This window comes from Chlamydomonas reinhardtii, chromosome 2 (genome assembly GCF_000002595.2).
Source record: "Chlamydomonas reinhardtii strain CC-503 cw92 mt+ chromosome 2, whole genome shotgun sequence".
In the NCBI taxonomy this organism is placed as follows: domain Eukaryota; kingdom Viridiplantae; phylum Chlorophyta; class Chlorophyceae; order Chlamydomonadales; family Chlamydomonadaceae; genus Chlamydomonas; species Chlamydomonas reinhardtii.
In genome coordinates, this window is record NC_057005.1 from 3,301,654 (window position 1) to 3,324,667 (window position 23,014).

A 23,014-nucleotide genomic window follows, 5' to 3' on the forward strand; every position below is an offset into this window, starting at 1 on the left:
GAATTCTTCGCTCCTGCGCCTGTCTACTGATGGGGGGACGTGGCCGTTGCAGGTGCTAACGTAGATGGCTCGGCAGCTTGAGTCGCGCTAGGATGCGTGAGTTGGATGTCTAGGACGTGGACATGGCCGTGACGTGCACCATTGTTGGTGCGCGTGCACCGAGCCCGATGATGGCCCTAGGCCTGAGGGACATGCGTGAGTCTAGAAGTACCCCGGCGGGCAACCAACGGGAGAGACAAGCGGCCAATTCGTAAAGACTTCAAGAGGTCATGCACCTATGGATAGATGTAAAGAAGCTGAGTGTGCATGATCCCACTGTGCTATTTGGGGTACGACCCGAGGCCAAGCGGCCAGCGTAAAGACTTCACGCCGCATACCTTTCGGCGCAGCAATTGGGCGCATACCCTTAACATATTCAAGCTGCACATATTAAGGACACCCACTGGCACTTTGCGCTCGTTTCTTTGCGCTTGTTTCAACATGACAGTGGAGGGCCCCTTCTCTGAGGGCCCGCAAGACCGCATTCTTGGCCGCGAGCCAACGAGCCAACAACCTAACAACAATGAGCAGACGCCTGTAAAGGAGGCCCCGCCAACGCCTTCAACCGGCTCGGCTGACACTCCAGAGAAGCCCCACCCCGTCAAACGATTTTTCCTTGCGGCGTGGGACCTCATATGCGAGCACTGGTTTATCCTAGCGCTCGGGTTTGCCATCGGCTTTGCCAAAGCGGTGCCTGACTTCGGTCGCAATGGCGGGTGGATCGCTGCGCAGTGGACCATCAAATACGGCGCTGTTATCATCATCTTCTTTCTGTCAGGATGCTCGCTAAAAACCAAGGCGCTGCTAACCGCGGCGACTCGGCTCCATCTACATCTCTTTATCCAGTGCATTTGCCTCGTGCTGACGCCAGCCATTGGCTATGGAATTTCTCGCGGCCTGGCACGGACCAGTATGAACGAGGACCTGGTCAACGGCCTGGTGGTGGCCATGACCATGCCCACGACCATCAGCACGAACGTGGTGTTCACAAAGCAGTCGGGCGGCAACGAGGCCGCCGCGCTCATCAACGCGGTGGTTGGCAACATCATCGGCATCTTCGTGTCGCCAGGTCAGAAGCCTGGGAGCGCTGCGAGGGGGGAAGGGCCAAGCGTTGACGGGTTTGGGTTTGGGTGCGTGGGGCTGTGCCACGACTGTGCAGGTCTGGCCCGACTGGGCCCTGCCTCTGCTGGAGGCCGTGCAGCTTCACCCCCCAGCCTCATCATGATACTACGTGTCGCACATGTACTACCAGCTGCCACGCCACCGCCTGACTGCACCCGGCTGCACGTGCCTCCTTTGGGCTTACCCCACTTTACCCCCCCCCCCGTGCTTTTTACGCCCAGGCTGGCTGTACTTGTACCTCAAGCGCTCGGGTCAAGCCTCTTACAGCGAGTGAGTTACGAGCGATGGAAAGGGAGGGAGGGGTGCGGGGGCCTGGGGCAGGGGCAGGGGGCCCAGACCGCAACCAGGGGTGGTCGGCGCGGGTGCTGGGCGGCGGCGGAGGAAGCGAGGAGGCAGCGTAGGAGGAAGAAGAGGAGGCGCAGGCGGAGGAACAGGCGAGCGTGAGGAGGGTGCGGAGCAGGCGAAGGGGCACTGGGTGTGTGCCGGGGTTAGCCGTCCATGTATTAGGATGGAGGGGTGACCGGGTGCGGCCGAGGACCTACAGCTGTGGCCCGCAGAGTAACAGGGCAGAGCTCGCAGTGTGGTGGCACGTGGCAGGTTGGCACACGGCAGCCCCGAGGGAGGCACGGCGCGGGGCAGGGCAGGGCGGCTGGGGGCGGCCAGCCCGCAACCCGAGCGATGTGGGGGTGTGGCGGGAGGCACTGAGTCGGGCTCGGGCTGGCGTGGAGGGGCGGATTGCATCGAGGGCTGGATTCACGGAGGGCTGGAGGCGTCGATGGCGTCGATGCAGCCGCCCGGAGCCGCGGTCCGCACCCCCCCGCCGCGGCCCTGCGCTCCATGCCGCTCCACACGCCAATCTGCTGCCGCATCACAGCACACACGACTACGGACCCCGCCCCATCCGCCCTTCCCCCCGCCCCCCCCCCCCGCCCCCTCGCCCCTCTCGCCCCCCAGTGTGATTGTCCAGATGGCCATCACCATCATTGCGCCGCTGGTGGTGGGGCAGCTGGTGCAGTACTTTGGGCCCGACCTGGTCAAGAAGGCGCAGGAGTACATCAACTTCGGCAAGGTGCGGGCGCGTATGTGTATGTGCGTGTTTGTGTGTTTTGTGTGTTTTGTGTATGTGTGTGTGTGTGTGTGTGTGTGTGTGTGTGTGTGTGTGTGTGTGTGTGTGTGTGTGTGTGTGTGTTGTCGTGCGTGTATGGGATGGGTGGGGTGGGGTGGGGTGGGGTGTATGTCTGTGTTCAGAGCAATGACACGTGCCTGTGCATGTGAGTATGGGGACTCTTTGACTTGACACTCTGTATGCCACGCCCTGCTTCTGACCCTGCCCCTGCTCCTGCTTACCTGTTTGCCTGCAGGTGGGCAACGTGATGATCGTGCTGCTGGTGTGGAACACCTTCTGCAACACCTTCCACAAGGACATCCACCTGGGCGCCGGGTGAGAGAGCGCAGGCCGCGGGGGGGTTTCGAGAAGCAGTGCGTGTGTGTGTGTGTGTGTGTGTGTGTGTGTGTGTGTGTGTGTGTGTGTGTGTATGTGTGTGCACGGCGTGGGTCGGGTGGGTCTGTGTGTGTGAGCACGGGGTCTGTCAGTCGGGTGGGGTGGGCCGGCTGAGGTGTGGACTGGGTGGGTGGATGGTGGCTGGGAGGCCGGAGGGGGCCGGGATCGGGGAAGGGGGAGGGGGGTGGCGGGGGCGGACACGGGGTGTACAGGCCACGGATGGGGCGACGCGGGGCCGGGCGCTGCTGTCTGTGGGCCGGACACTTCCCCACTGGGTTTCAGTTCCGCATTGGGGCGGGAGCCAAAATATGCTCCTCCCCCCTGCACTTTGGCACCACCGGTGCTCACTGCCGTCTTGCTCGAACGCCTACCCCTAGAATGGCAAAAACACACTCACACGAATACATACACACTCGCATCGCGTACACAGTCCTGCGTGCTCCCTTGCCCTGTGCTCTCCCTAACCCACCCACCCCACACCCACGCCCCACACGCCACGCTCTCCCAAACCCCTACAGGTCCTGGGTGCCCATGTTGTTCCTGGAGATCGGCATGTTCCTGGCCTTCACCGTCATGTGCCTGCTGCTGGCCACCTTCGTGCCGTTCAAGAAGCTGTTCAGCATGGACAAGCCGGTGAGGCAGGGAGCGGGGGTGAGGGAGCGAGCCGGGGGGAGGGAGGGAGGGAGGGATGGAGGGAGGGGGGGCGGGAGGGAGGAGGCGCGAGGGAGGGAGGGAGCGAGGGAGCGAGGGAGGGATGGAGGGATGGAGGGGGGGAGGGACGGGGAGGGGCTGACGGGTTGACAGCGGTCGCGGGAGGGTCGCACAGTGTTGAGCAGGGGCCTGCACCCTGGGTGGCGGCGCGGCACAGAGTTTGTCACGATGTTGATCGCTCCCGTGGCTGCAGCCCGGATCCTGTTGCGCCCCGCCACCACCCCCACCCCCACCCGGACGCCACCTCAACGCCGCCGTCTGTTCACCGGTCATGCCTGCGAGCCCCCAACTCCCCTCCTGAAGAGTTATGAATGTAATCCCCCATCTCCCGTTCTCGGCCTACCCCAGGACGCTGTGGCTGTGGTGATGTGCGGCAGCACCAAGACGCTGGCGCTGGGCATGCCGCTCATCTCGGTGCTGTTCGGCAAGTCCGCCAACGCCGGCATCCTGTCGCTGCCGCTGCTCATCTACCACGCCACGCAGTGCCTGCTGGGCAGCCTCATGATCAAGTGAGCGGGCGGGAGCGAGCGAAGGAAGGGGAGAGAGGGAGGGAGAGGGAGAGGGAGAGGGAGAGGGAGAGGGAGAGGGAGAGGGAGAGGGAGAGGGAGAGGGAGAGGGAGGGGGAGCGGGAGGGAGGGAGGGAGGGAGGGAGGGAGGGAGGGAGAGGGCGAAGTAGGGAGGAGGAGGGGAGGGGGGGTTATAAGTATGAGAGCCCAAAGTAAACCAAGCCAAGCCAAACTAGCTGGGCGGATGGGGGCATGCGGGGGGGGCGGCGTGACTCGGGAAGGGGGGGTCACAGATACTGAGGTTTCGAAGTGCGGCGTTGGCGGTGCTGTTAGCATGTTGCAGGTAACGGATGGGGAACTAGAGCCACGCGCCTCACCACTCACCCCCAACTTTCCCTGACCACTCCACAAACACACAAACACACACAGGCACCTGAAGGCCTGGGTGAACGGCCCTCGCCCCGGCGCCTGGCCTCCCTCGTGCTGGCACCCCGTCCCCGCCTCCGAGGCCGCGGCGGTGGCGGCCGCGGGCGGGCCGGCGGTGCCCGAAGGCGCGACAGCGGTGGTCGTGAAGCCCGCTGCGGCGGCGGGGGAGGTCGCGGCGGTGGGGCAAAGCAGCGGCAGCGGCAGTGGCAGCAGCGCGCACGGGCACGGGAGTGGGGATGGGGAGGGCAACGGCACGACGCCGCTGGTTCAGGGCCAGGACTCGTCGGTGCGGCGGAAAAGCGGCGCAGGGTCGGGGGATGTGGAGCACGGCGCGGGTGCGGCGGCGGACAGGCGGTAAGAGGGCAGGCAGGCAGGGCGCATGGCGAGCAGGTGAACAGGGGAGCGGCGCGGGCCCGGCGTTATGTATCCGCGGGCCCGGTGTCATGTATTCGCTGGACGGCGACGTCACGCCGGCCGCACCGCGTGCTGGACTGCGCCGTGGCGCGCAGCTGTGTGTGTGTGCGACGATGTGTGACATGAGAGTATTTGCGGCTTTGAACAGCACTGCTGTGTGACGTGTGTGTGTGTGTGTGTGTGTGTGTGTGTGTGTGTGTGTGTGTGTGTATGTGTGTGTGTGTGTGTGTGTGTCTATTCGAGTGGGGTGTGTTCGGGTGCGTGTGTGCACACGCGCGAGGCGTGCTATGACGGCCTGCGGTCGCGACCTGAGGCGTGATGCCAATGAGGAATAAGCTGATTACGTCATATGGTTTGTGGGTTGAGGCCCTGGCTGTGCCGGTGCGGTGTCGGGCATGGACTGGGCCGTGTGTTCGGAGCCCCAATGCCGAGTGCGGGCATGGCGCACTGGCGTGAGCGAGCCTCAGCCGTGTGGAGGCATGACGAGGCCGGTCGCGAGGCCGGTCCCGAGCATCGAAATCGTTTTCGGAACCAGAGTGTACGTACTGAAATTGAATCCGGGGTTGCGCCTAAGCGTGTGTCGGCAGTAGCAGCTTTGCTTGCGCGCCACGCCAGGCTGTAGAGAGGGCTCACCGTGGCATTGCTCTCTCCGTGTTGGCTCGAGCTGACCGCAGCTTTACGGTGCTTTTCTTTTGGTCGGCTGCAAGGGCTGCTCGCGGGCATCGTAGCCGCAAATGCGTGAGTGGCGTTTGATTGGCCTTGGTTGGTTGCCGTGCGTGGCATTCGTGGACGGAGACAGGCGAGTCTGGTGAAGCGTCAACACCGCCCCTTCCTGGCAACGGGACAAGCGCTGCTCAGTCGAGATTTTGAGTTTGTGATGGGGCTCTTCTGCTTTTCTGATGCATAGGTTGCAAGCCTGGTGCGCTGAGATGCTGGTCTTATGTGTTTGTTGGCATGTCCGGACAAAGAATGCTCAAGACTTGAGAGGCCAGATTGCCCTAATAGTTGCAAGGCAATGAGGAGAGTTTGCGTATTATGTAGATGGAGGGGCGCAGGTGGTGAGTGGATGGAGCGAGCGGCGTGGCATCAGTGTGTAGCGTGAGACGAGGACGGGGACTCCGGCGACTGCTCAACCAGGGGTACAGGACGGGTTCAACTGTATTATCCGGAGCCGGACAGGAGCAGGTGCATGTGAAGCAGGCGTGAGTGCACATGGTACTATGTTATTATGCGATGTGCCGATACCCGGGCGGTAACAATGTGGGACATAAAGTGTCATAGTAGGGTCGTGCAAGCAACCAAGGGCGATTACGCATTGTGTGCACACTCCCCACTCCCCAGACCTGCTGGGCACCAAGCTGGGCACTGGTCCTTGAAAGGGGGGGGGGGGGGCGCCAACCAGGGCCAGTCCCCTAAATCTGGACAGCAATGGACGCACAATCCTAACTCCATCATCACCACTGAGCATGTGGCAGTGGCAACTAAAAGCGGCTCTTGCGGAGTGCCATCTTCCTGACGAATTCGAAACGGTGTTGCCGCCGAAGCACATGTTCTGGGTGGACGAACGCTTGCGAAGTCCTTATAATAATATTGCTTATTATCGGAATGGTTGGAAGTCGCGGCACTCAGTGCCCGAGCGCCGGGTGCAAGTGCAGCGCCGACACATTTCCTCCCGACCGGAGCTGAGTCCGATCTGATGGTGCAGTCGCAGCCGTCATCGATATGGCTTTGTGCCATTACCCCAAGCTGCGGGGACTGCGCCTACCTCTACGGCTGCTGCTGATCGGCGCCGCAGAGGAAGCTGTCCCGTCGGGCAGCATCGCCAGCCGGGCATCGCCCTCGCCTTCATAAGCTGCCGTTTTGCCCTCTCCTTTATCCTTATATCCTGAAGCTCTAATTAAAATCGATATAGACTCCCAAACAATGAGAAACGCGCCCACTGTGAAAAGAAACTCAGCGTAAGCCATATTGCCCGCAGATTTCCTTTTCTTCTTGCTGTATTTACAGTTTCTCGTGCTATCTAATATATCTGGTCCATTAAGGTGAGCTGAGAGCACAGCCTTACGCGGAGTAGATGCTTGAAGCGCTTGCCGGCTTACCATCGGTTCACCTGCTGGCCTGTTATATGCATAGATAACAATAGCTTATACATATTCCTACCTCGAGAATACTGAATCAGAGAGGTCTGTTGCCTGCATGCAGGTCGCTACGATGGCTCCGGCCAGGCTTTGTCGGGCGATTCTGGCGCTGGCCCTGGCGCTGGCAGCTTGCTCCACACGCATGGCAAATGCCCAACGTAAGCGGCTCTTCCGCCGCGGTGTCAGCTTCTGCCATAACGTGTCGGTACTGCTGGGGCGCTGCCCACAATGGGCCTAACCCGCGACGCTGCTCCCGTGGCCACACCGTCCCTGGCCCTCTCCCTCGCTCGCTTCCCCTCTCCTGCCACCATCCTCGCCTAACCCTGCCCTGCCGTTGCCTTAAATTCCCCGCCCCCGCAGCTGCGTGCCCCGCGGTCGCCGGCTACACATTCTACCGCCTCCAAGACGCGGCTGGCTCCGTAACCCTAGCCACGCTCGACGCCGCCGCCGCCACCTCCGTCAGCGCCATCGCTGACGTGTGCGCCAGCACCCCCCGCTGCAACGCCTTCACCGCCGCGGGCCAGCTTCGCATTGTGCCCACGCGCCCCGTGTTCACGGCCCTGGACGCCAGCGCGTCCGACACACAGGAGTGTGACGGCATCTACGTCTCCGCCCGCAGCCTGTCCGGCCTAATCCTGCCCGTGAGTTTACTATATCTGTCGATCGGGTCGCTACCCACCACATTCCTGGTACGACCGTAGATGCTACCGGATCGCTCGCTTGGTCAACATCCGTTCGATTCCATCCAGCATTCGCTCCTGCCAAGTTCATAGCACCTCGATCACCCATACTATCTCCTGCCTCCCACCCCGCACATGCCGCATCATCTCCCACAGGAGGGCGTGGACGCCTCCACCCTGGCCCGTGACGGCGCCACCAAGCTGGGTGACAGTCTGGCGGAGCAGGCGGCGGCCAAGCGCGTGGCGGCCAAACTCAAGGAGAAGGGCTTTGACCCCAAGGCCGCCGACAAGCTGCCGAGATCAGCAGTGGCCCAGGCCTTCAAGGATGCCAACGTGAGTACCGTACTGAGTGCCAAGGGCTGCTACTTGCTAGCGGGTGTGTGCGCGTGAGTGTGTGTCTGCACTTTGCAGGGAACGTGGGTGCGCATGGGAGATGCGGGCCCTTACCTGCCACACGCACCTCGCTATTTCCTTTGCTGACCAGGGGCCCCCACACCCGTGTGTTGGTGTTGTCCCTGTGTGTGCGACACTGCAGGTGCCCCAGGCCCAAACCTCCAGCGGCACCTCTGGCGGCGGCTACACCTACTCGGGCGTTGTGGCCGCCATCACCTACCCTGTGTGGGACTCGCGCCAGGCCAACTCCACCTCCTACAGCTTCATCACGCCAGTCAAGGACCAGGGCAGCTGCGGCAGCTGCGTCGCATTCGCCGCCGTCGCCTCCGCAGAGGCCGCCGTCGGGGTGAGTGGATTCGTTCTTCGTGCAAGCAAGCATGTACGGCGGTCTGCCTGCCTTGTACCGCTCTTTCGCCGCTTGAACGGAATCTAACGCGCACACTTTTACTTCTACTTTTATCCTTCCATCCCGACCCTCAGGCCGGCTCCAAGACCGCGTCCAACAGTCTCGACCTGTCAGAGCAGTGGCTGTTCTTCTGTGACGGCACCGGCTCCCCCTCCTGCGGCGGCGGCTGGTACGCCTCCGCCGCCACGTCTGTCATCGTGTCCAAGAACCTGCCGCAGGAGCCCTTCTACCCCTACAAGGCCGCCCCCACCACCTGCACCCCCACATCCACACCTGTGCTGTACGCCGGCGGCGCCTTCACCCGCACCACCATCTACGACCTCACGGCCGCCAAGGCGCACATCCGCACCTACGGCAGTCTGCTGACCTACTTCGCCGTCTACAACGACTTCTTCAACTGGAACAAAGCCAGCGCGTGAGTTTGACTCATCATCTGTGCATCCAGTGTTGCACCTGGTGCGTGCCTGGCCGCTCCGTCTCCTCTCCACGCCTTCCTCACTGGCCATAGGCCCATGTGCCCAAACTAGCACCCAAGCTATTACTGCCCATTGACATTGTGTTGCATGCGGTCCATTCCGCATACGCAGTCCGTACAAGTGGGACGGCGTGAGCTCCCTGGCCGGCTACCACCAGGTGTCCGTGGTCGGATACAACGACACGTGAGTTGGTTAGGAAGGCGCCTTCGCATACAGGTACTCGCTTGCGTTTGCATGAGCTCTACGCGCCGTCCCCTCCTCCGTGCCCCCCCTTACCTCGCTCTCGCCCTCGCTCCCGCACACGCACACGCACACACGCAGTGGTGCCTTCTGGATTGTGAAGAACTCTTGGGGCACGTGGTGGGGCGATGGCGGCTTCTTCCGCATCGCCTACACCAACGGCGTCGGCTTCATGTCCTGCTCAGGCGACAACTGCCAGGGTCTCATGTGGACCGGCTCCCCCTCCCCAAGCCCCTCTCCCTCCCCCTCTCCCTCCCCATCCCCCTCTCCCTCGCCGTCCCCGTCCCCCGTTGTCTGCGGCAACAACGCGTGTGATGCCGGGGAGAGCTGCAGCTCCTGCCCTGCCGACTGTGGCGTGTGTGCGGTGTGCGGCGACGGCGTGTGCGGCGGCGGTGAGACGTGCGCCACCTGCGCGGCCGACTGCGGCTATGTCCAGGCCGACGGCTCCAAGAGCTGCTGCGGAGATGGCGTGTGCGGCGGTAAGCAGTTGCGCCTTGTGGGGGCCTGCTGGTCCGGTGCGTGCGTGAAACGTGCTGTCTGTTCTTGGCCCTTTATTTGCCCTTGATGCTTCGTGTTTGCCTTGAATGACGCTCCATGACCCTTAGATAGACTGATACTACTATCGCCGGTCCCTTCCATCTATCCATCTTTGCTCTGCTGCTGCAGCCGGCGAGAGCTGTAGCTCCTGTTCGAAGGACTGCGGCGCCTGCCCCGCCTGCAACAACAACGGCATCTGCGACTATGCCGCTGGCGAGCGCTGCCTCAGCGGCAGCAGCGGCTGCGCCGACTGCGGCGCCTGCGGCACGGGCGCCTTCTGTGGCGACGGCAAGTGCACCAGCGCCCGCAGGGGTTACACGGAGGACTGCTCCATCTGCGCCCAGGACTGCAAGGCCTGCAACGACCCCCTGGGCTACTGCGGCGACGGCAAGTGCACGGTCGGCCGCGAGACCACATCCACCTGCTCGCGCGACTGCAAGAACAGCAAATTCAGTTCCAAGACCCCGTCGCCAGGCACCGCCGACACCACCACCACCACAACGACCGGCAACAACGGAAACGGAAACGGAAATGGAAACGGAGTTGGTAATGGCAACGCCAACGGAGTGGGGGCGGGCCTGACCAAGCCCAAGCACCTGCGCCAGCTGATGCGCGGCGCGTAGTTTCATAGCTGCATACGTGGAGCAACGATTCAAGACAGTGCCACTGGTACTGGTCCGATCATAAGAGTAGGGTGTGCAGTAGATGAGTGTGTGCGCCTGTGTGGGATTGTGTGCTGTGCGGGGTGGGAAATCTTGGCATTCATCCCCCGGAGCCGTTCCGGGCCCCTCCCTGAGCAAGGGACGCGGTATCAGGCATTTTGCCCTTACTTGAGAGTGAGAGCCAATTTTCTTGTCATCCCGAGAGCAGGACAACGCATGCAGTTGCCCTCCGTCCTGATGCTGTGGGTGGCAGTCGTAGGAAGGTAGAAGAAATGTCGGTACGGTATCAGCAGCAGTTGTGCGGTGCACACCCACGGTGCACACCCCATTCATCCCTTTGTTTGAAAGGTTGCCTGTGTGCTTATGAGTTGTGCCCGCGGCGTAAACAGCTGCACCATTCATCCCTAGAGCTTCCATCCAAGTCTGTTGCACTTAGATGTTGTCTCTTCCTAGGTAGCGTGTGTCTGTCTGCATGGCGCTCCCAAGTTTGAGGTTAATAGCTACCGTCGCGGTAGTCAACGCTTACTATCATGGTAGTATGTGTAGCGTAACTGTCGCAGCGAGTGCGATACTGGGAGGTGGAGACGTTGGTGTGTGTCAGTGTGTGCATGGGAGTCCCGCAAGTGTCATCATGAGGCATGGTGGCGGAAGACGACCTGCAGCAGCATACATGCAGACAAGTGTGGTTCTCAGCGTTCATGAAGCTTTAATTCCTGTTCTTGACGATGCTGTTATTCATTGTATGTGCTAACGTGAAGCTGTGGAGTGTGGGCGTGGTGGGTGTGACGCTTGTATTTCAGGGGCATGCCAGGGGGGGGGGGTAAGAATGCCGCAGACATACCCCACCCTTCAAATTGAAAGAGCTTGACGAGAGCGTTCAGAATCCGCTTTCAGAATTTTGATCAGGGTAGTAATTGCGGAGATATGGGCCCCCAAAGTTCAGGGTCGGTCGTCGGTCCCCACGGTCCCCAAGGTTTCGTCACGGTGTGCCTTTCGTCTGGGCCTCATAAGACAGCCGGGCAAGCCCAGACCGTTGCCCAAAGCATGTAATGGATGCTTTTTACGGCTGGGAAACGTCAGGAGCCTACCAAAAGACGAAGGGCTACCGCCCGTCAACACATGTTGGGTTGGGATGTTGGGGTGCGACATGTCTCGCCTGACCAGAACGTGCCACAAGTCGCGGACCGGTGCTTGCGCGCCGGAGGAAAACGCACGTGTATGTCCCATGCGTAGGTAAGTCTCGTAAGCGTGCTTTACACGGGTGCAACTGAACGGCCGCAAGATGTTGACTACATGTCGACAACATGGCTGTGGTCAAGACGCGCCCGACGAACTTTCCGTGTTTACATGCTAATAGAGCTCGCTGAAAGCAGTCGTTTGACACCATCCTGGAAGAAAACAGAGGGGGTTTAGGGGGTGTACGGCACGGTACGGCACGGTCGGTCGTCGGTCAGGGGGGGTCGGGAGGTTTTGCGGGGTGGGGTCTGGAACTATTGTTCGTACCCCCCCCCCCTGGGCATGCCATGCGCGTAGGCAGGGGTTTGGCGCGGCGGCGGCATGTATGGCAGGTAGGGGAGGTGGAGCGGGAAGGCCTGGAAGGTTGAGTTGCAGCATGCAGCCACATCCGTCCCGCGAAGTCGAATGGGCGCCTGTGCTTTCTTAGGACTTACTTGACAGTAGGTTGTGTACATGCGATTAGGCGTCTCACACATATGAGTTGCTTGGATGGTACCGCTGTGGCGAATCGACAAGGCCTGTCTGATTGGTCTGTGCGCGGGAATCAATGGGTCGGGTGTTGGGACGAATTCCGGTCAGGGGTGGGGGCACGACGTGCACGCACGCGGACGTGCGGGGTGGTTGTGTTCAGCTTGGCGGTGTGCTGACATTCGCGCGTGCTGTACGTCGGACACACGTGCCGGCGAGCGTGACGCGGACGCATCATGAGTCATGGGCTCATGGTTGGCCATGTACGGCTGTACGTACGGCAAATACGGCCACCATGTTGTCGTATGTGTGTATGGGCGGTGGGCCAAGCAGCAACACCAAGCGGGTGCCCTGGCTGCAATAACTAGAAAGCGTGGGTCTGCGCCGTGCCCCGTCCCCGTAAGCGGAGTACCGTAGTGGCCCTCATTCAGTAGTGTCAGCTCCAGGGTGTCTCTGGTGGGGACTTTTAGTTGTGGCCCACTACTACAGTGCAAGTCATCGCAAGCGTTCGTCCAGCAATTCAGCGCACTGGAGGCGGTGACGATTTCTAGTTCCTCAGGAAGATGAAACTGGGCATGAGCGCTTTTAGTAGCAGCCACATGCCCACATGGCACTGGCGTCAAAGTTTTGCCGTTTTGCGGTTTGCACTGCTGTCCAGATTGAGGGGACTGGCGCTGCTTGAAAGTGGGCCTTCGCGGCCCTCGACATCCCAGCCCTGACTGCGAGGTCGCTCCCTGCGCTCTACCGCAGGCCCCATAGCAATGCCTGATGACCTGACTCCACCTCGTGTCCTGTCTCCTCACATTTGACAGCACTTGGATACACACCGCGCCCCATAGCAAAGGGACATCGATCGGCGCGCGTGCCGCCTACCGCCGGGCACAACCAGGCACAAACAGCCTCAGCAAGCTTAGTGCATGGGTCAATCGCAATGACATGACTGCGGCTCAGCGTCAGGCTACCCCACCTGACCGCTTCGCAGCCTTACAACCTGACTAGACTAGCCCTATGACCAACCCAACCCATCATTACCGGTACTCGCTGATCCTGCCCTCCAAGCCTTTGCACAGGTTCTCCTACTTAGTCATCCCGCTGTGTCTTGTCTACACCTACCGGCGTATATAACCTAGGAACCGTTTGTGAGCTAATGCGCAGCACACCCTGTATCACACCCGAGCCAGCTTCCCTACACCCGCAATCTCCACCTGCAACCAAGCACCACGTGCATTACGTCCATCCAATGTTGTTCCGATCCATCTTAACTCCTAACATTTTGGGCAGTTGAGCGCCTCACAGCCTCACACAATTTTGGTCGGGTTATGCGTTGAGAGCACAAGCGTTAGCAGCGCCGTCCCGGGGCCCCGCTCCCGCACTGCCGGCGCGGCGGGCGTCCTGCGGGCTGCTGCGTTTCCAGCCTCGTCCGCTGAGCCCCCTCGCGGCCGCTTGGCGGATGCGGCCCGGCGGGGACGCGCCTCGCCGGAAGGCGGTATGGGTGCTGCTGCATCCGCCGTCGCCGCCTGCGCCCCTAAGGCGGCTGCCTCCAGCAATGCACTGGGCGCGCGAGCGCGGCGGCCGCTGGCGGTGGCAGCGGCTGCAGGCGCTGCGACCGCATGTGTAGCGGCCGACAAAGACGTCGGCGACGGTCCCGGGCCTGGCTCCAGACCTGCAGGAGCGGACTGCCTCCGCCGCCGCCGCAACCCACCACGGCTGTCGCCCACAGCGTCACGCGCGGCCGCTGAGGCCGCCACAGACCCCACCGCGGCGGCAGGTGTGCCGCTGGCCTTGGCTCCCCCCGCTACTGCGGTGGCGCCATTGCTAGGGCCCCTCAGCTGCTCTTGTCGGCCGCTGGCGGGGCATTCTTCGGGCTCGGGTCCGTCGCTGACGTCGCCCTGCCCTAGCTGGCCGCTGGGGCTGTCGCTGCCCTGCTGGTCTGCGGCGGCGCGGCGACCCCGCTCCCGCCGCCAGCCGCGCACGTACCTGCGTAAACGCATGTGCCGTTGACGCCAGCAGTGCAAGGATATGCAAGACCTGGCCCGACTCCGGATCCAACATGAACCCAATGCACTCCTTCATGCGCATTTGGCTGATGCGCCAAAGCAACACAGGCCCCAACAGGCCCAGTCAAGCGCAACAGCACCGCCCCAGCGACACGGCTTCCCATGCGCGCCCCAGCCCCTGCCCGCCCACCCGCCCGGCCCCCTCATGCCCGGACCGCTCACTCGCACACCTGCCAGCCAGCAGCTCCGGCGGCATTCCGAACACGCGGCCGCCTGATGGCACGTCGGAGGAGCGCTTCAGCAGCGCCTCAACCACCAGCGGCCGCTGCGACCCATGCTCCAGGCCCTGGTGCTGCGGGTCCTGCTGCTGCGGGCCCTGGTGTTGCAGGTTGGGCGGCAGTTGCTGCTGGCAGCGCTGACGCAGGGGCGGCATCGAGGCGGCAGACGGCGGCGCCTGAGGTGGGGCGCGGCCCTGGCCCGCGACGTCGTAATCTTGCAGGAGCAGCACTCCATTCAGCTCCACCTGCATCCCCAGATAAGTTTAGCGCCAGGTCAGCGCACGCCTTGCGCCTTGCCAACTCCACCTCGCGCGGCAAACCCATAGCCATCCTCATCGCCCCACCCCCATCCACCTACCTCACCCATCAGCCCAACCGCCCCGGCACACACCCCACCCACCTCAGCACATACCCGCCTCATAAGGCAACCATCCCATCCCGCCTGCACCTCCCACTCCCCAACCCAGCAACACGCGGGCACGCCGTCCACGCACCTGCACGCGCACTTGGCACTGCTGAGGCGCCTTGGCTCCCCTTCCTCCTCCACTGCTCAGTAGCGACCGGAACCATGCGGCCATGTAAGGCTGCTCCAAAGGAAGACTGCTCACGCCCGCACCCAGCCGGCCCGCCGTCAGCACACCCGGCCACCAGTAGCGCCCAGCGCCGCCGCCCGCGTCGCCGGCCGTGGCCCGGACCGCCCAGGAGGGATGCGGGCAGCGCAGCAGTGCCAGCTCGGCCGCCCGCGCCTCCTGGTGGGCATCAGGCGCGGCAGCCGGCGGCCCAGCTGCAACCTCTCCGGCTGCTGCTGCTGCTGCTGCAGGCGCTGCGGCTGCAGCTGGTAGATCCAGCTCTGGGAGTGCGGGGTCGCCACGCAGCGCAGCAAACCGCAGTCGCCTGCCAGCAGCGGCCGGCCCCGCCACTTTGACGACAGCGGCAGCAGCAGCAGCCACTGGGCCGGCAGCATTTCCGCCACCGCCGCCGCTGCCATCGCCGCCGCCGCCGCGTTCGGCCGCACCGCCACTGGCCGCGCTTGCCGTGCGGCTGCTGCCTCCGCCGGCCGCCAGGTAGTCCCTGAGGGCTGCATGGGCCAGACCTGCAGCCGGCCGGCCGCTCGGCAGCCACCGCAGCGGGCCGCAGCGCGCCGACAGCATCCGCCGCTGCGCCGCAGCCAAGTCCGCTGCGGCCGATGGCTCCGGCACCGCGGCAGAGCTGCTTGCGCCTGCGTTGTTGTCGTTTGGCGCGGACTGGCGCTTAGGCCGCTTTGTCGACGGCTCCTGCTGGCGCCGCCCCGGTCGCACATGCGCATGTGCCGGCCCAGGCGCGGGGGCTACTGCTGCTGCTGCTGCCGCCAGGCCCCGCCTGCGGCCTTCAAGGGCCCCAGCCATGGCGTCTGCTGCGACAGCAGCAGCAGCAGTAGCAGCTGCAACGTCCCTGCTTGCGAAGGTGCTGCTGCTGGGTTGCGCTGGGCCGCCGGTTGCATCCCAGGCCTCGGCTCTGGCCCACACCGCCTCGGTGCCGGCGGCCTGCAGCGCATCCCCACGGCCCTGCTCACATGCTGCCTGCTCCGCCTCTGCCTCCCCCTCCTCCACCTCCTTCGAGGCATCGAGGGCGACTCCAAGAGCACGCAGTGCGGCGGCATCCGCAGCCGCTCGAGCCGCCCGCACCGCAATCGACACGTCGGCCAGGTGTGGCCACCAGCGCTGCCCCTCGCGCACCGCCAGTGCCAGGCGTGGGTAGGCGGCATCCATGGATGTAGTCTCGAGCGGGGGCGCCTCCCATGGCTGCTGTTGCAGCAGCTGCTCTTGGGACCGCCCCTGTTGTTGCTGTTGTCGTCTTTGCCGCTGGTTCTGGTCCTGACGTCGATGCAGGCCGGCATGGGCGTTAGCCCTCTGCGACAGCAACGGCGCTGGTGCATCCGCTGCCTGCGGTGTACCAGCAACCCGATCCTGCCCACTGGACGAGCGGCGCCGCAGCTCTGGTTGCACGGGCGGCGGCGCGGAGTGCACTCTGCGGCGGCCTGGCCGCACCGTGTCACCATCCTGGTGTGCGGCTGGCCGGCCTCGCCGGTTCAAGGGCCCCGAGGTGGGACTTGGCGGCTGTGCCGGCGGGGCGGCAGCAGGCGCCGCAGCCACACCGGCTCCAGGTGGCATGTGGCGGCCGGACCTGCTGCTGCGCCGAGCGCCGTCCAAACCCTCAACACTAGCCCTAAGCCGGCCTGCTACTGCTGCTGCTGCTGCTGATGTCGGCCTCTTACGCAGCGCCGCCGCAAGTGCCGAAGCCATCTCCTCCTGCACCTCGGCTGCCCCGGAGCCGCGCTTGGAAACGACTCTGCGTCCTGCAGCTGCCGCGCCTGTGGCAATGCCGCCGGTGTTCCCCGACGCCCATGGAAGCGTCAGCCCGCGCCAGCCGTGGCCGCTGCCGTGTGCCGCGTGGGCCCGGGCGTGTGACCTGCCGGCGGGGGGCTGCGCCGCCACCGCAGCATCTAATGCACGGCCGGCTCGAGACGGGCAAGGCAGCTGGGCTGGTGGCGGCAGGCCGGCTGCGGCGGGCGCCTGGGGCGCGCCGCGGGCGCCGGACGCGGGACCTGGCGTCGGAGCAGCGCGCTGTGCTTCGGTCGCGCGCCGTCGTCGAAGATGGGGGAATGCGCTCGCGCTGCCTCGCGCTCTGCTCTGGGGCCGCCGCACTCCGTGCGCGGGTTCTGCCGAGCTTTGCCTTCCCGGCGCCGCCAGGTCAGGGGACATCTTGTTGAAAGGCTCGCTTACGTCGACGCCTTCTCCACAGGTGGCTGTGGGCTCTTGTTGCGCATGCGGCGGCGGCCCCCGAGGACGCTTCGCCGGGCGATGGGAGGACGGTGCGGTGTTTGTGGGATCTGCAATGCTCCGATACCCTGGCCTGGCGAAGGCACTCACCGGCGAGGCCGGGGCTGCGGGCCGCTGGGTGAAGTTAGTAGCGCTGTCGTGGTGTCGCCGGGAGGGGCTGTCCGCCCTCGTGTCGGCACCGGGCGCCCTGCCAGTGCGCTGAAGCAGCGGGTGCTCGCAAGCGCGTTTGCGACTTGCATCTGTCCCTGCGGTAGCGGGGCTCGTGCGCACGGCCTGGTGTGCTCGCGGAACCGCAACGTCGCATTCCTCGCGGCTCGTGCGCTCGGAGCTCCGCCTCTTACCGCGTTGGCCAAGCAACCACTGTAGCATTTGCACGACAATTTATGCATTTGTTACGACCCTAGTCATCGATACGAGGGCTGGTCGTGCCCCCACTTTCACGTCGTGTTGACTGCGAGTTGACTCTACGCCCTTGAACGACGCATTCTGATGAAATGACAGAAGTTTCCGCCAGTGCACTGTTTTAAGTATTAGTAGGCTATACACATTACAGGCGCAAAGATAATCGTCGAGGCGGCGTCCGATGAGCAGAGGTGCATCGGCACTGAGGGCGCTGGCACGTATTCCGGTATTCGCAAGTGGTTCAACGAGTACAAACACAAATCGGGTATCCTTAACTTCAGCTCCGCACGCGGCAAGATGTGTGGCAGACCGCACCGCGACACGCAGACCGCCCCCTTCATTCGTCGAGCCCGCCGCCGGCAAACTCCGTTACTGATAGCTGCCCGTCGCATGCCGCTACCTTTGCGCACAACGGGTTGTCCTCACTTAGCAACCCCACCATCAGCATTCATGCAACGGTAAGCAGCGCTTCATGCGCAGCACGCTGTGCTGCACGCCGAGCCAGCCATGTTCCCGAGACCATCACAGCGTTGGGACCCATCCACCCAGACCACTGACTCCTTCATATGTCCACGAGCGTGCCGTGCGCCGCTCACTTGCTTGCGGCATGCGACAGCAGGTAGGTGCGCAGCTTGTCGAGTGACCGGTACCTGAAGAAGATCGCGGAAGAAGAAGCAAGCGGCAAGGCCATTGTGAACGGGACGCATGATGGCCCGAAGCCGGCAGTATGTACGTGCACACGTGGCTATCGCAGCAGCAGACAAGGCAGCAGCAGGTCAGCAGGGATAGTTGGACAAAACTGCAGTCCGGTACTACTGGCGTCAGGCGTGCCCATGCACCAACTGCGGGGGCAGGGGTCGGTCAAGGTGGCGTCGTGCTGACCTGTGGGAGATCGTGTTCTTCGTTGTCTTGTCCATCTCAGCATACGTGTCGGTGAAGCCTGCATGTGCAAGGAAAGGCCCAGCGGCATGCATTCAGTCCCAGGCGCTGGGCAGCGCTGGGCCCGCCCCTGCCCGCCTCTGTCCTACCACTGCGTGGCTGCTGGCACAGCATCTTTGCTACTACATTTCACACGCGCACACGCGCGCACGCACGCACGCACGCACGCACAACCAACCCTGATCGCAGCGCAGTGCTTGCCGTGCTACAGGCGCTGTTTCCGCAAGCACGCTGTCGGCTCTTTCCCCCGTGTGCGACCCTCTCCCCTCCAGCGCAACCACGCACGGCGACGGTCACGATGACTCTCAGAAGGTGCGCCTCACCGTCGGGCAGGAAGACGGGGTCCCAGCCGAAGTCGGTGGGGCCGCGCGCCTGCACAATGCGCCCCTCAGTCCGCCCCACGAACACAATGGGCTCCGTGTCCGGCCCTGCGGCAAGGGGAATGGGAAGGTGTAGGGGGTGCATACAGTGGAATGGGAGAGCGTCAGTTCACAGTGCAGGTGGGCGGGGCTGCAAAAGAATGATACGGGTTTGTCCGGCGTCCTAGCGGCGCGTGCGGCTTTGATTGCTTGCGGCTTAGCGTGCGGCTTTGCGTGCCGATCTCAAGGCCTGGCCACATGTCACGTGCTTGCGGACGGGCACCCCTCCAGCAGTGCGCCCCGCATCTGAAGTAGACCGCGTGTTCGCAGGTTGGGGTGCATGAGCGGTGCTTGCGCAGAAGCCCATTGACACGTGGGTGCGCCCACCTGGCGTGTAGGCGAATATGCACTGCGCGTACGCGGACTTGTCCTCGAATCCAGCTGTGAGCAGGACGAGGGCACGCGGGCATAGGCTCGCAAAGGATAGAATGAAGTCGGCGGCCACCGTCCACTGCTCGTTCCATTCCATAGCACGTTTAGCCATGCATGCTTGGGTCACCACGTGCTGTCCTTTGCAGCCCGCCCCCACCTGCATTACTGCTCTTGCGAAGCCAACGCAGTGCTGTAGTCGGCCCATGTGCACAACTGTGACATGCACACGTTCTGTTTCCCTTTTCAACACACACACACACACACACACACACACACATGCACACATATACACACACATACACACATGTGCTCACCCAGCATGCGATTGAGGCCGTCGTGCCCCAGCTTCTCCAGGAACCACTTAATGTAGGGGCCTGCGCATTTGTAGTGATACTGATAGTTTAGGTTAAGGCTAGGTTTATGCAGGACGGGGCGCTGTAAGTGGCAGCACGCAGCTTGTTGGTGGCTGCCCCAGCGGCTTCACTGCTGTTCCTTGTCCCGACCTGCCACGTAAGTACAGCAGCATGCTGCTGTGCTGTCGGCCCCAGCATGTGCTGTCGCCCCCAGCTGTGGAGTCGCCCCCAGCTGTGGAGTCGCCGCCAGCATGTGGAGTCGCCCCCAGCATGTGGAGTCGGCCCCAGGATGTGGAGTCCCCCAGCATGTGGAGTCGCCCCCAGCATGTGGGGCCTTGGCACGGCCTCATTGATCTCGCCTACCTGGCAGCCCGTGCATTGCATTGAAGCACAGCGACGTGTCCTCAACCATTACCGCGCCGCCGACCTGCCGCAAGCAGCAGCGACGCGCAGGATATATTATATCACAGGCAATCGCATGATGCGTTTTGTCCCTCCCGCCCTCCTTCCTTGGGCTCGGGCACCTAACTCCGCCTTCCTGGCCCCCCATTTACAAATCGCGTGCACAAATCTCAGCTGCCAAGGATACGCTGGCTAGTGTGCTTGCGCCTTTAAGGCCTCTGTCAGCCAGCGCTGCCCCCGCGGCGGCCACTCACCAGCTTGGCTGCGATGCGGCACTTCTCCTTGGAGATCTCCTCCGGCTCACCCTGCAAAGAAACATGACCGTGTTCAGTCAACTGCAGTGCCGACACACACGTGTACCGCATGCAAATAAATGACATAATGCAATGACGACCGCGGGGCCCCAAATGGCCGGAAGATACCGGTAGTCACGCGTCTCACGCCGCGTGCCACATGCAGCGGTCCTGCCACGGAGGCTCGACATAGCAGCAACCGCGTGCGTCCAACTCATATCCCCTGAAGGCTAGCACGCGCCAAGTCAAGCAGAGCACCCTTCTATGCACACAGCCCTGGGACTCCGGAGGGCGTGTGGCAGTCAGCCAGCTGCTTTCTTGGTCTCCCGCCCACCATCACTATGCACCCCATCAGGTCGGCACGCGGCAAGACACTGCCCCTCAACCATAACGATGGGCACGGCACACAATTACAATCTCGCTGTGCCCTCGGCCCCAGGCTCCTAGACTACCGCCAACTCCCGCCCTGGGCACCTGCAGCTCAGGCAAGTCGAGCTTAGCCGCCACAACCTCAAAGGGCAGCTCGGCGCCAGCTGCAAGAATGGCGTTCACCTGTACAGGTTTCGCATCGCCATTGACATTTGAAAACTTGGGGGTTGGAGGGGGCGCCTGGACAGGTTGAGGGTCGCGAGCAAGACGGCAGGCAGTCCACGGCACGCTGCGTGCCCCCTGCCCACCTCCTCGAGCTTCTTCTTATTCCCAGTCGCGAAATGGATTTTGCTGGGAGTAGTCATTGCTGCAACTGGTAATACCCTAGGCTTGCACGATGGACAGCGGCCAGCAAGCTTTCCCTGGAAGTGCCGACGTGCAATCGACGCTTGCATTAATGTAATTGCAGTTTCCAAGACAATTCTGCCTATGTTTGCTGCGAATTAAGTGTGTACACGGCTGCGACTAAACCCCCTGCATGGGCGCGGTGACCGCCGTGGCGCTCTTTAGCGATTTTCTGCGGGGTGGGCACCCACAAACACGCACAACATATCAAACACCTTATGACTGAAGATGCAGTATTGAATCAGTACCAATCAAGGGCGTTTTGGTCACGTCCTGTGGAGCACCTAAATGGCCTCGTCGTCGCCCAGCAGTGCCGCGATGGCTATGCAAACAACATTTCAGGTAGTGAAAGATAATGAAGCAGCAACTGAAGATGCGGGGACTCGTGACAACTCTGACGCTGGTGCGCCTCAGCAGTCTTCGCGCCTTTCCAGCTATATGAGCGCAAACTACAGCCACGACTCGCTCGCTACAGATGATATGCATCTTATGAACAGCTTTACGGAGGAGACCTTTTTGGAGATGCTCGATTTTGGCTCTGGCGAACCGTTACCCGCCGCTTTGACGTTAGAGGCGGTGCACGCGGCTGTTGCATCCGAGCGTTATCACGTGCTTGGAGCGCCATCCACAAAGGTGAGCGCTATTGACAGGGATGGCTGCCGCAATCGGTCGCGAACTTTGCGCCGTGAGCCGCAAGTGCCACTTTCGTCGCGCGGCTGCGCTCCTAGTACGCTTATTGTATGCTTTATATAGAATATGTGGAGCGCCGTGACGCGCCACTGGGATACGCGGTTTGCAATTGCATGTCACCTGGCATGTGTATGCAAACATCGCGCTCTGCAGATGCTGACTCGGATAAGTGGAACCGGTCTGGCGCCCTGGGAGATCCATCGGTGAGCATAGCGCGCCTGGCTTGATAAGCTGGTTGCAGTTGTCGGAGGCACGACGCCTTGTTCGTGTTGTTCGCGCCACCCCGGTCTCACCCACATACTCCAAAGCCCAAACCCCAAATGCCCTCGTTTGGCATCTGTATGCTCAGACATGTTTTGGTAAGCTCTGGAGTGACTATCAGCTCGTTGAGCTCTGCCTGTCTGCCTGCCTGCCTGCCTGTCGCTCGCCTTCCCGCAGGCCCCAGAAGTTCGTTCGCGACCTAGTGTTGCGCGGCTGCTTCTCGGGGCGAGTTCTGGACGCGGGCTGCGGCATCGGCGACAACGCGTTGTTCATCGCCAAGGCCTGCCCGCAGGCGCACGTCACGGCGGTGGACGTGGTGGGTCTGGGGCCGGGTATGATCCAGGCACGACTGAGCGGTCATCCGCATATGGCCCGGGGCAGGTGCGAAGCAACGTGCGCTCCCGAGCACTGACAGGTGGGGTTGCGAGGCCTTTCGCACTGTTTGAAGAGCCAGGCGCGCAGCGCCCGTCGGCCTCCACAACTTCCACACCCCTCAGCCCGCAGCCCCTGCATACTGTATACATGCCATGACATCGCCATTGCCACTGTCGTTTCCATCACCTGCAGTCGCCGCGCTGCGTGGCATTCGCAACGGCCAAGGCGGGCCTGCGCCGCATGACAAGCGGCCTGATCACACTCGAGGTGCGCGTGGACACTGGGATCACAGACGGACAGGGAGAGGGGCAGGGGCAGGGGCAGGGGCAGGGGCAGGGGCAGGGGCAGGGGCAGGGGCAGGGGCAGGGGCAGGGGCGGGGGCGGGGGCGGGGGCGGGGGCGGGGGCCGGGACGGGGGCCGGGACGGGGACGGGGACGGGGACGGGGACGGGGACGGGGGCGGGGGCCGGGACGGGGGCCGGGACGGGGACGGGGACGGGGACGGGGACGGGGACGGGGACGGGGACGGGGACGGGGACGGGGACGGGGACGGGGACGGGGACAGGGACAGGGACAGGCCAGGAGCAAGCGCACGCCTGCCAGCATATCATGCACGCCGACAACACCTCTTCCAAACAACTTTCTGCTATGGCGCATCCCATCGACACGCACGTCGCTTGACACAC

General features: G+C 63.1%; 6 protein-coding genes across 6 annotated transcripts in view; 4 read left to right on the top strand and 2 right to left on the bottom strand.

Moving 5' to 3' along the window:
- Positions 1-383, top strand: part of CHLRE_02g095085v5 (uncharacterized protein) — a 3,642-nt gene extending 3,259 nt beyond the window's left edge. Inside the window, exon 6 of the mRNA XM_043059554.1 lies at positions 53-383. Coding sequence (XP_042927186.1) covers positions 53-64 — 12 coding nt within the window. The 3' untranslated portion in view covers positions 65-383. The remainder of the gene's footprint in view (positions 1-52) is intronic.
- Positions 384-431: 48 nt separating this feature from the next.
- On the top strand, positions 432-6,033 carry CHLRE_02g095086v5 (uncharacterized protein). The gene is made up of 7 exons (XM_043059555.1): positions 432-1,108; positions 1,383-1,431; positions 2,116-2,230; positions 2,523-2,602; positions 3,181-3,295; positions 3,722-3,882; positions 4,309-6,033. Exons 1-7 carry the CDS (start codon positions 952-954, stop codon positions 4,661-4,663), a joined length of 1,032 nt encoding a protein of 343 aa, XP_042927187.1. The 5' UTR covers positions 432-951; the 3' UTR covers positions 4,664-6,033.
- Positions 6,034-6,604: 571 nt separating this feature from the next.
- Positions 6,605-12,263, top strand: CHLRE_02g095087v5 (uncharacterized protein). The gene is made up of 9 exons (XM_043059556.1): positions 6,605-6,761; positions 6,922-7,015; positions 7,218-7,498; positions 7,694-7,870; positions 8,073-8,276; positions 8,411-8,751; positions 8,924-8,995; positions 9,134-9,531; positions 9,719-12,263. The coding sequence occupies exons 2-9, from the start codon at positions 6,931-6,933 to the stop codon at positions 10,210-10,212; spliced, it is 2,052 nt and encodes a 683-aa protein (XP_042927188.1). The 5' UTR covers positions 6,605-6,761; positions 6,922-6,930; the 3' UTR covers positions 10,213-12,263.
- A 232-nt stretch (positions 12,264-12,495) lies between these two features.
- On the bottom strand, positions 12,496-17,001 carry CHLRE_02g095088v5 (uncharacterized protein). Its single transcript, XM_043059557.1, has 3 exons — positions 14,725-17,001; positions 14,183-14,475; positions 12,496-13,932 (listed from the first exon to the last, which is right to left on the bottom strand). The coding sequence occupies exons 1-3, from the start codon at positions 16,969-16,971 to the stop codon at positions 13,254-13,256; spliced, it is 3,219 nt and encodes a 1,072-aa protein (XP_042927189.1). The 5' UTR covers positions 16,972-17,001; the 3' UTR covers positions 12,496-13,253.
- An 84-nt stretch (positions 17,002-17,085) lies between these two features.
- CHLRE_02g095089v5 (uncharacterized protein) lies at positions 17,086-21,131 on the bottom strand. The gene is made up of 9 exons (XM_001701141.2): positions 20,907-21,131; positions 20,704-20,781; positions 20,191-20,241; positions 19,898-19,961; positions 19,496-19,555; positions 19,137-19,190; positions 18,714-18,818; positions 18,334-18,391; positions 17,086-18,101 (listed from the first exon to the last, which is right to left on the bottom strand). The coding sequence occupies exons 1-9, from the start codon at positions 20,961-20,963 to the stop codon at positions 18,044-18,046; spliced, it is 585 nt and encodes a 194-aa protein (XP_001701193.1). The 5' UTR covers positions 20,964-21,131; the 3' UTR covers positions 17,086-18,043.
- A 100-nt stretch (positions 21,132-21,231) lies between these two features.
- CHLRE_02g095090v5 (uncharacterized protein) overlaps positions 21,232-23,014 on the top strand; it is a 6,662-nt gene continuing 4,879 nt past the window's right edge. The window contains exons 1-4 of the mRNA XM_043059558.1: positions 21,232-21,636; positions 21,847-21,896; positions 22,132-22,270; positions 22,522-22,596. Coding sequence (XP_042927190.1) covers positions 21,526-21,636; positions 21,847-21,896; positions 22,132-22,270; positions 22,522-22,596 — 375 coding nt within the window. The 5' untranslated portion in view covers positions 21,232-21,525. The remainder of the gene's footprint in view (positions 21,637-21,846; positions 21,897-22,131; positions 22,271-22,521; positions 22,597-23,014) is intronic.

Coding starts and splice junctions, on each gene's coding strand:
- CHLRE_02g095086v5 (XM_043059555.1), top strand. CDS start 952: ATGAACGAGGACCTGGTCAACGGCCTGGTGGTGGCCATGACCATGCCC. Junction 3,296..3,721: donor TGTTCAGCATGGACAAGCCG/GTGAGGCAGGGA, acceptor GGCCTACCCCAG/GACGCTGTGGCTGTGGTGAT. Junction 3,883..4,308: donor CTGGGCAGCCTCATGATCAA/GTGAGCGGGCGG, acceptor AAACACACACAG/GCACCTGAAGGCCTGGGTGA.
- CHLRE_02g095087v5 (XM_043059556.1), top strand. CDS start 6,931: ATGGCTCCGGCCAGGCTTTGTCGGGCGATTCTGGCGCTGGCCCTGGCG. Junction 7,499..7,693: donor TGTCCGGCCTAATCCTGCCC/GTGAGTTTACTA, acceptor CATCTCCCACAG/GAGGGCGTGGACGCCTCCAC. Junction 8,277..8,410: donor CCGCAGAGGCCGCCGTCGGG/GTGAGTGGATTC, acceptor CCCGACCCTCAG/GCCGGCTCCAAGACCGCGTC.
- CHLRE_02g095088v5 (XM_043059557.1), bottom strand. CDS start 16,971: ATGTCCCCTGACCTGGCGGCGCCGGGAAGGCAAAGCTCGGCAGAACCC. Junction 14,476..14,724: donor AGTGCCAAGTGCGCGTGCAG/GTGCGTGGACGG, acceptor CTGGGGATGCAG/GTGGAGCTGAATGGAGTGCT. Junction 13,933..14,182: donor CCGGAGCTGCTGGCTGGCAG/GTGTGCGAGTGA, acceptor GCGTTTACGCAG/GTACGTGCGCGGCTGGCGGC.
- CHLRE_02g095089v5 (XM_001701141.2), bottom strand. CDS start 20,963: ATGACTACTCCCAGCAAAATCCATTTCGCGACTGGGAATAAGAAGAAG. Junction 20,782..20,906: donor ATAAGAAGAAGCTCGAGGAG/GTGGGCAGGGGG, acceptor AAACCTGTACAG/GTGAACGCCATTCTTGCAGC. Junction 20,242..20,703: donor TCGACTTGCCTGAGCTGCAG/GTGCCCAGGGCG, acceptor GTTTCTTTGCAG/GGTGAGCCGGAGGAGATCTC.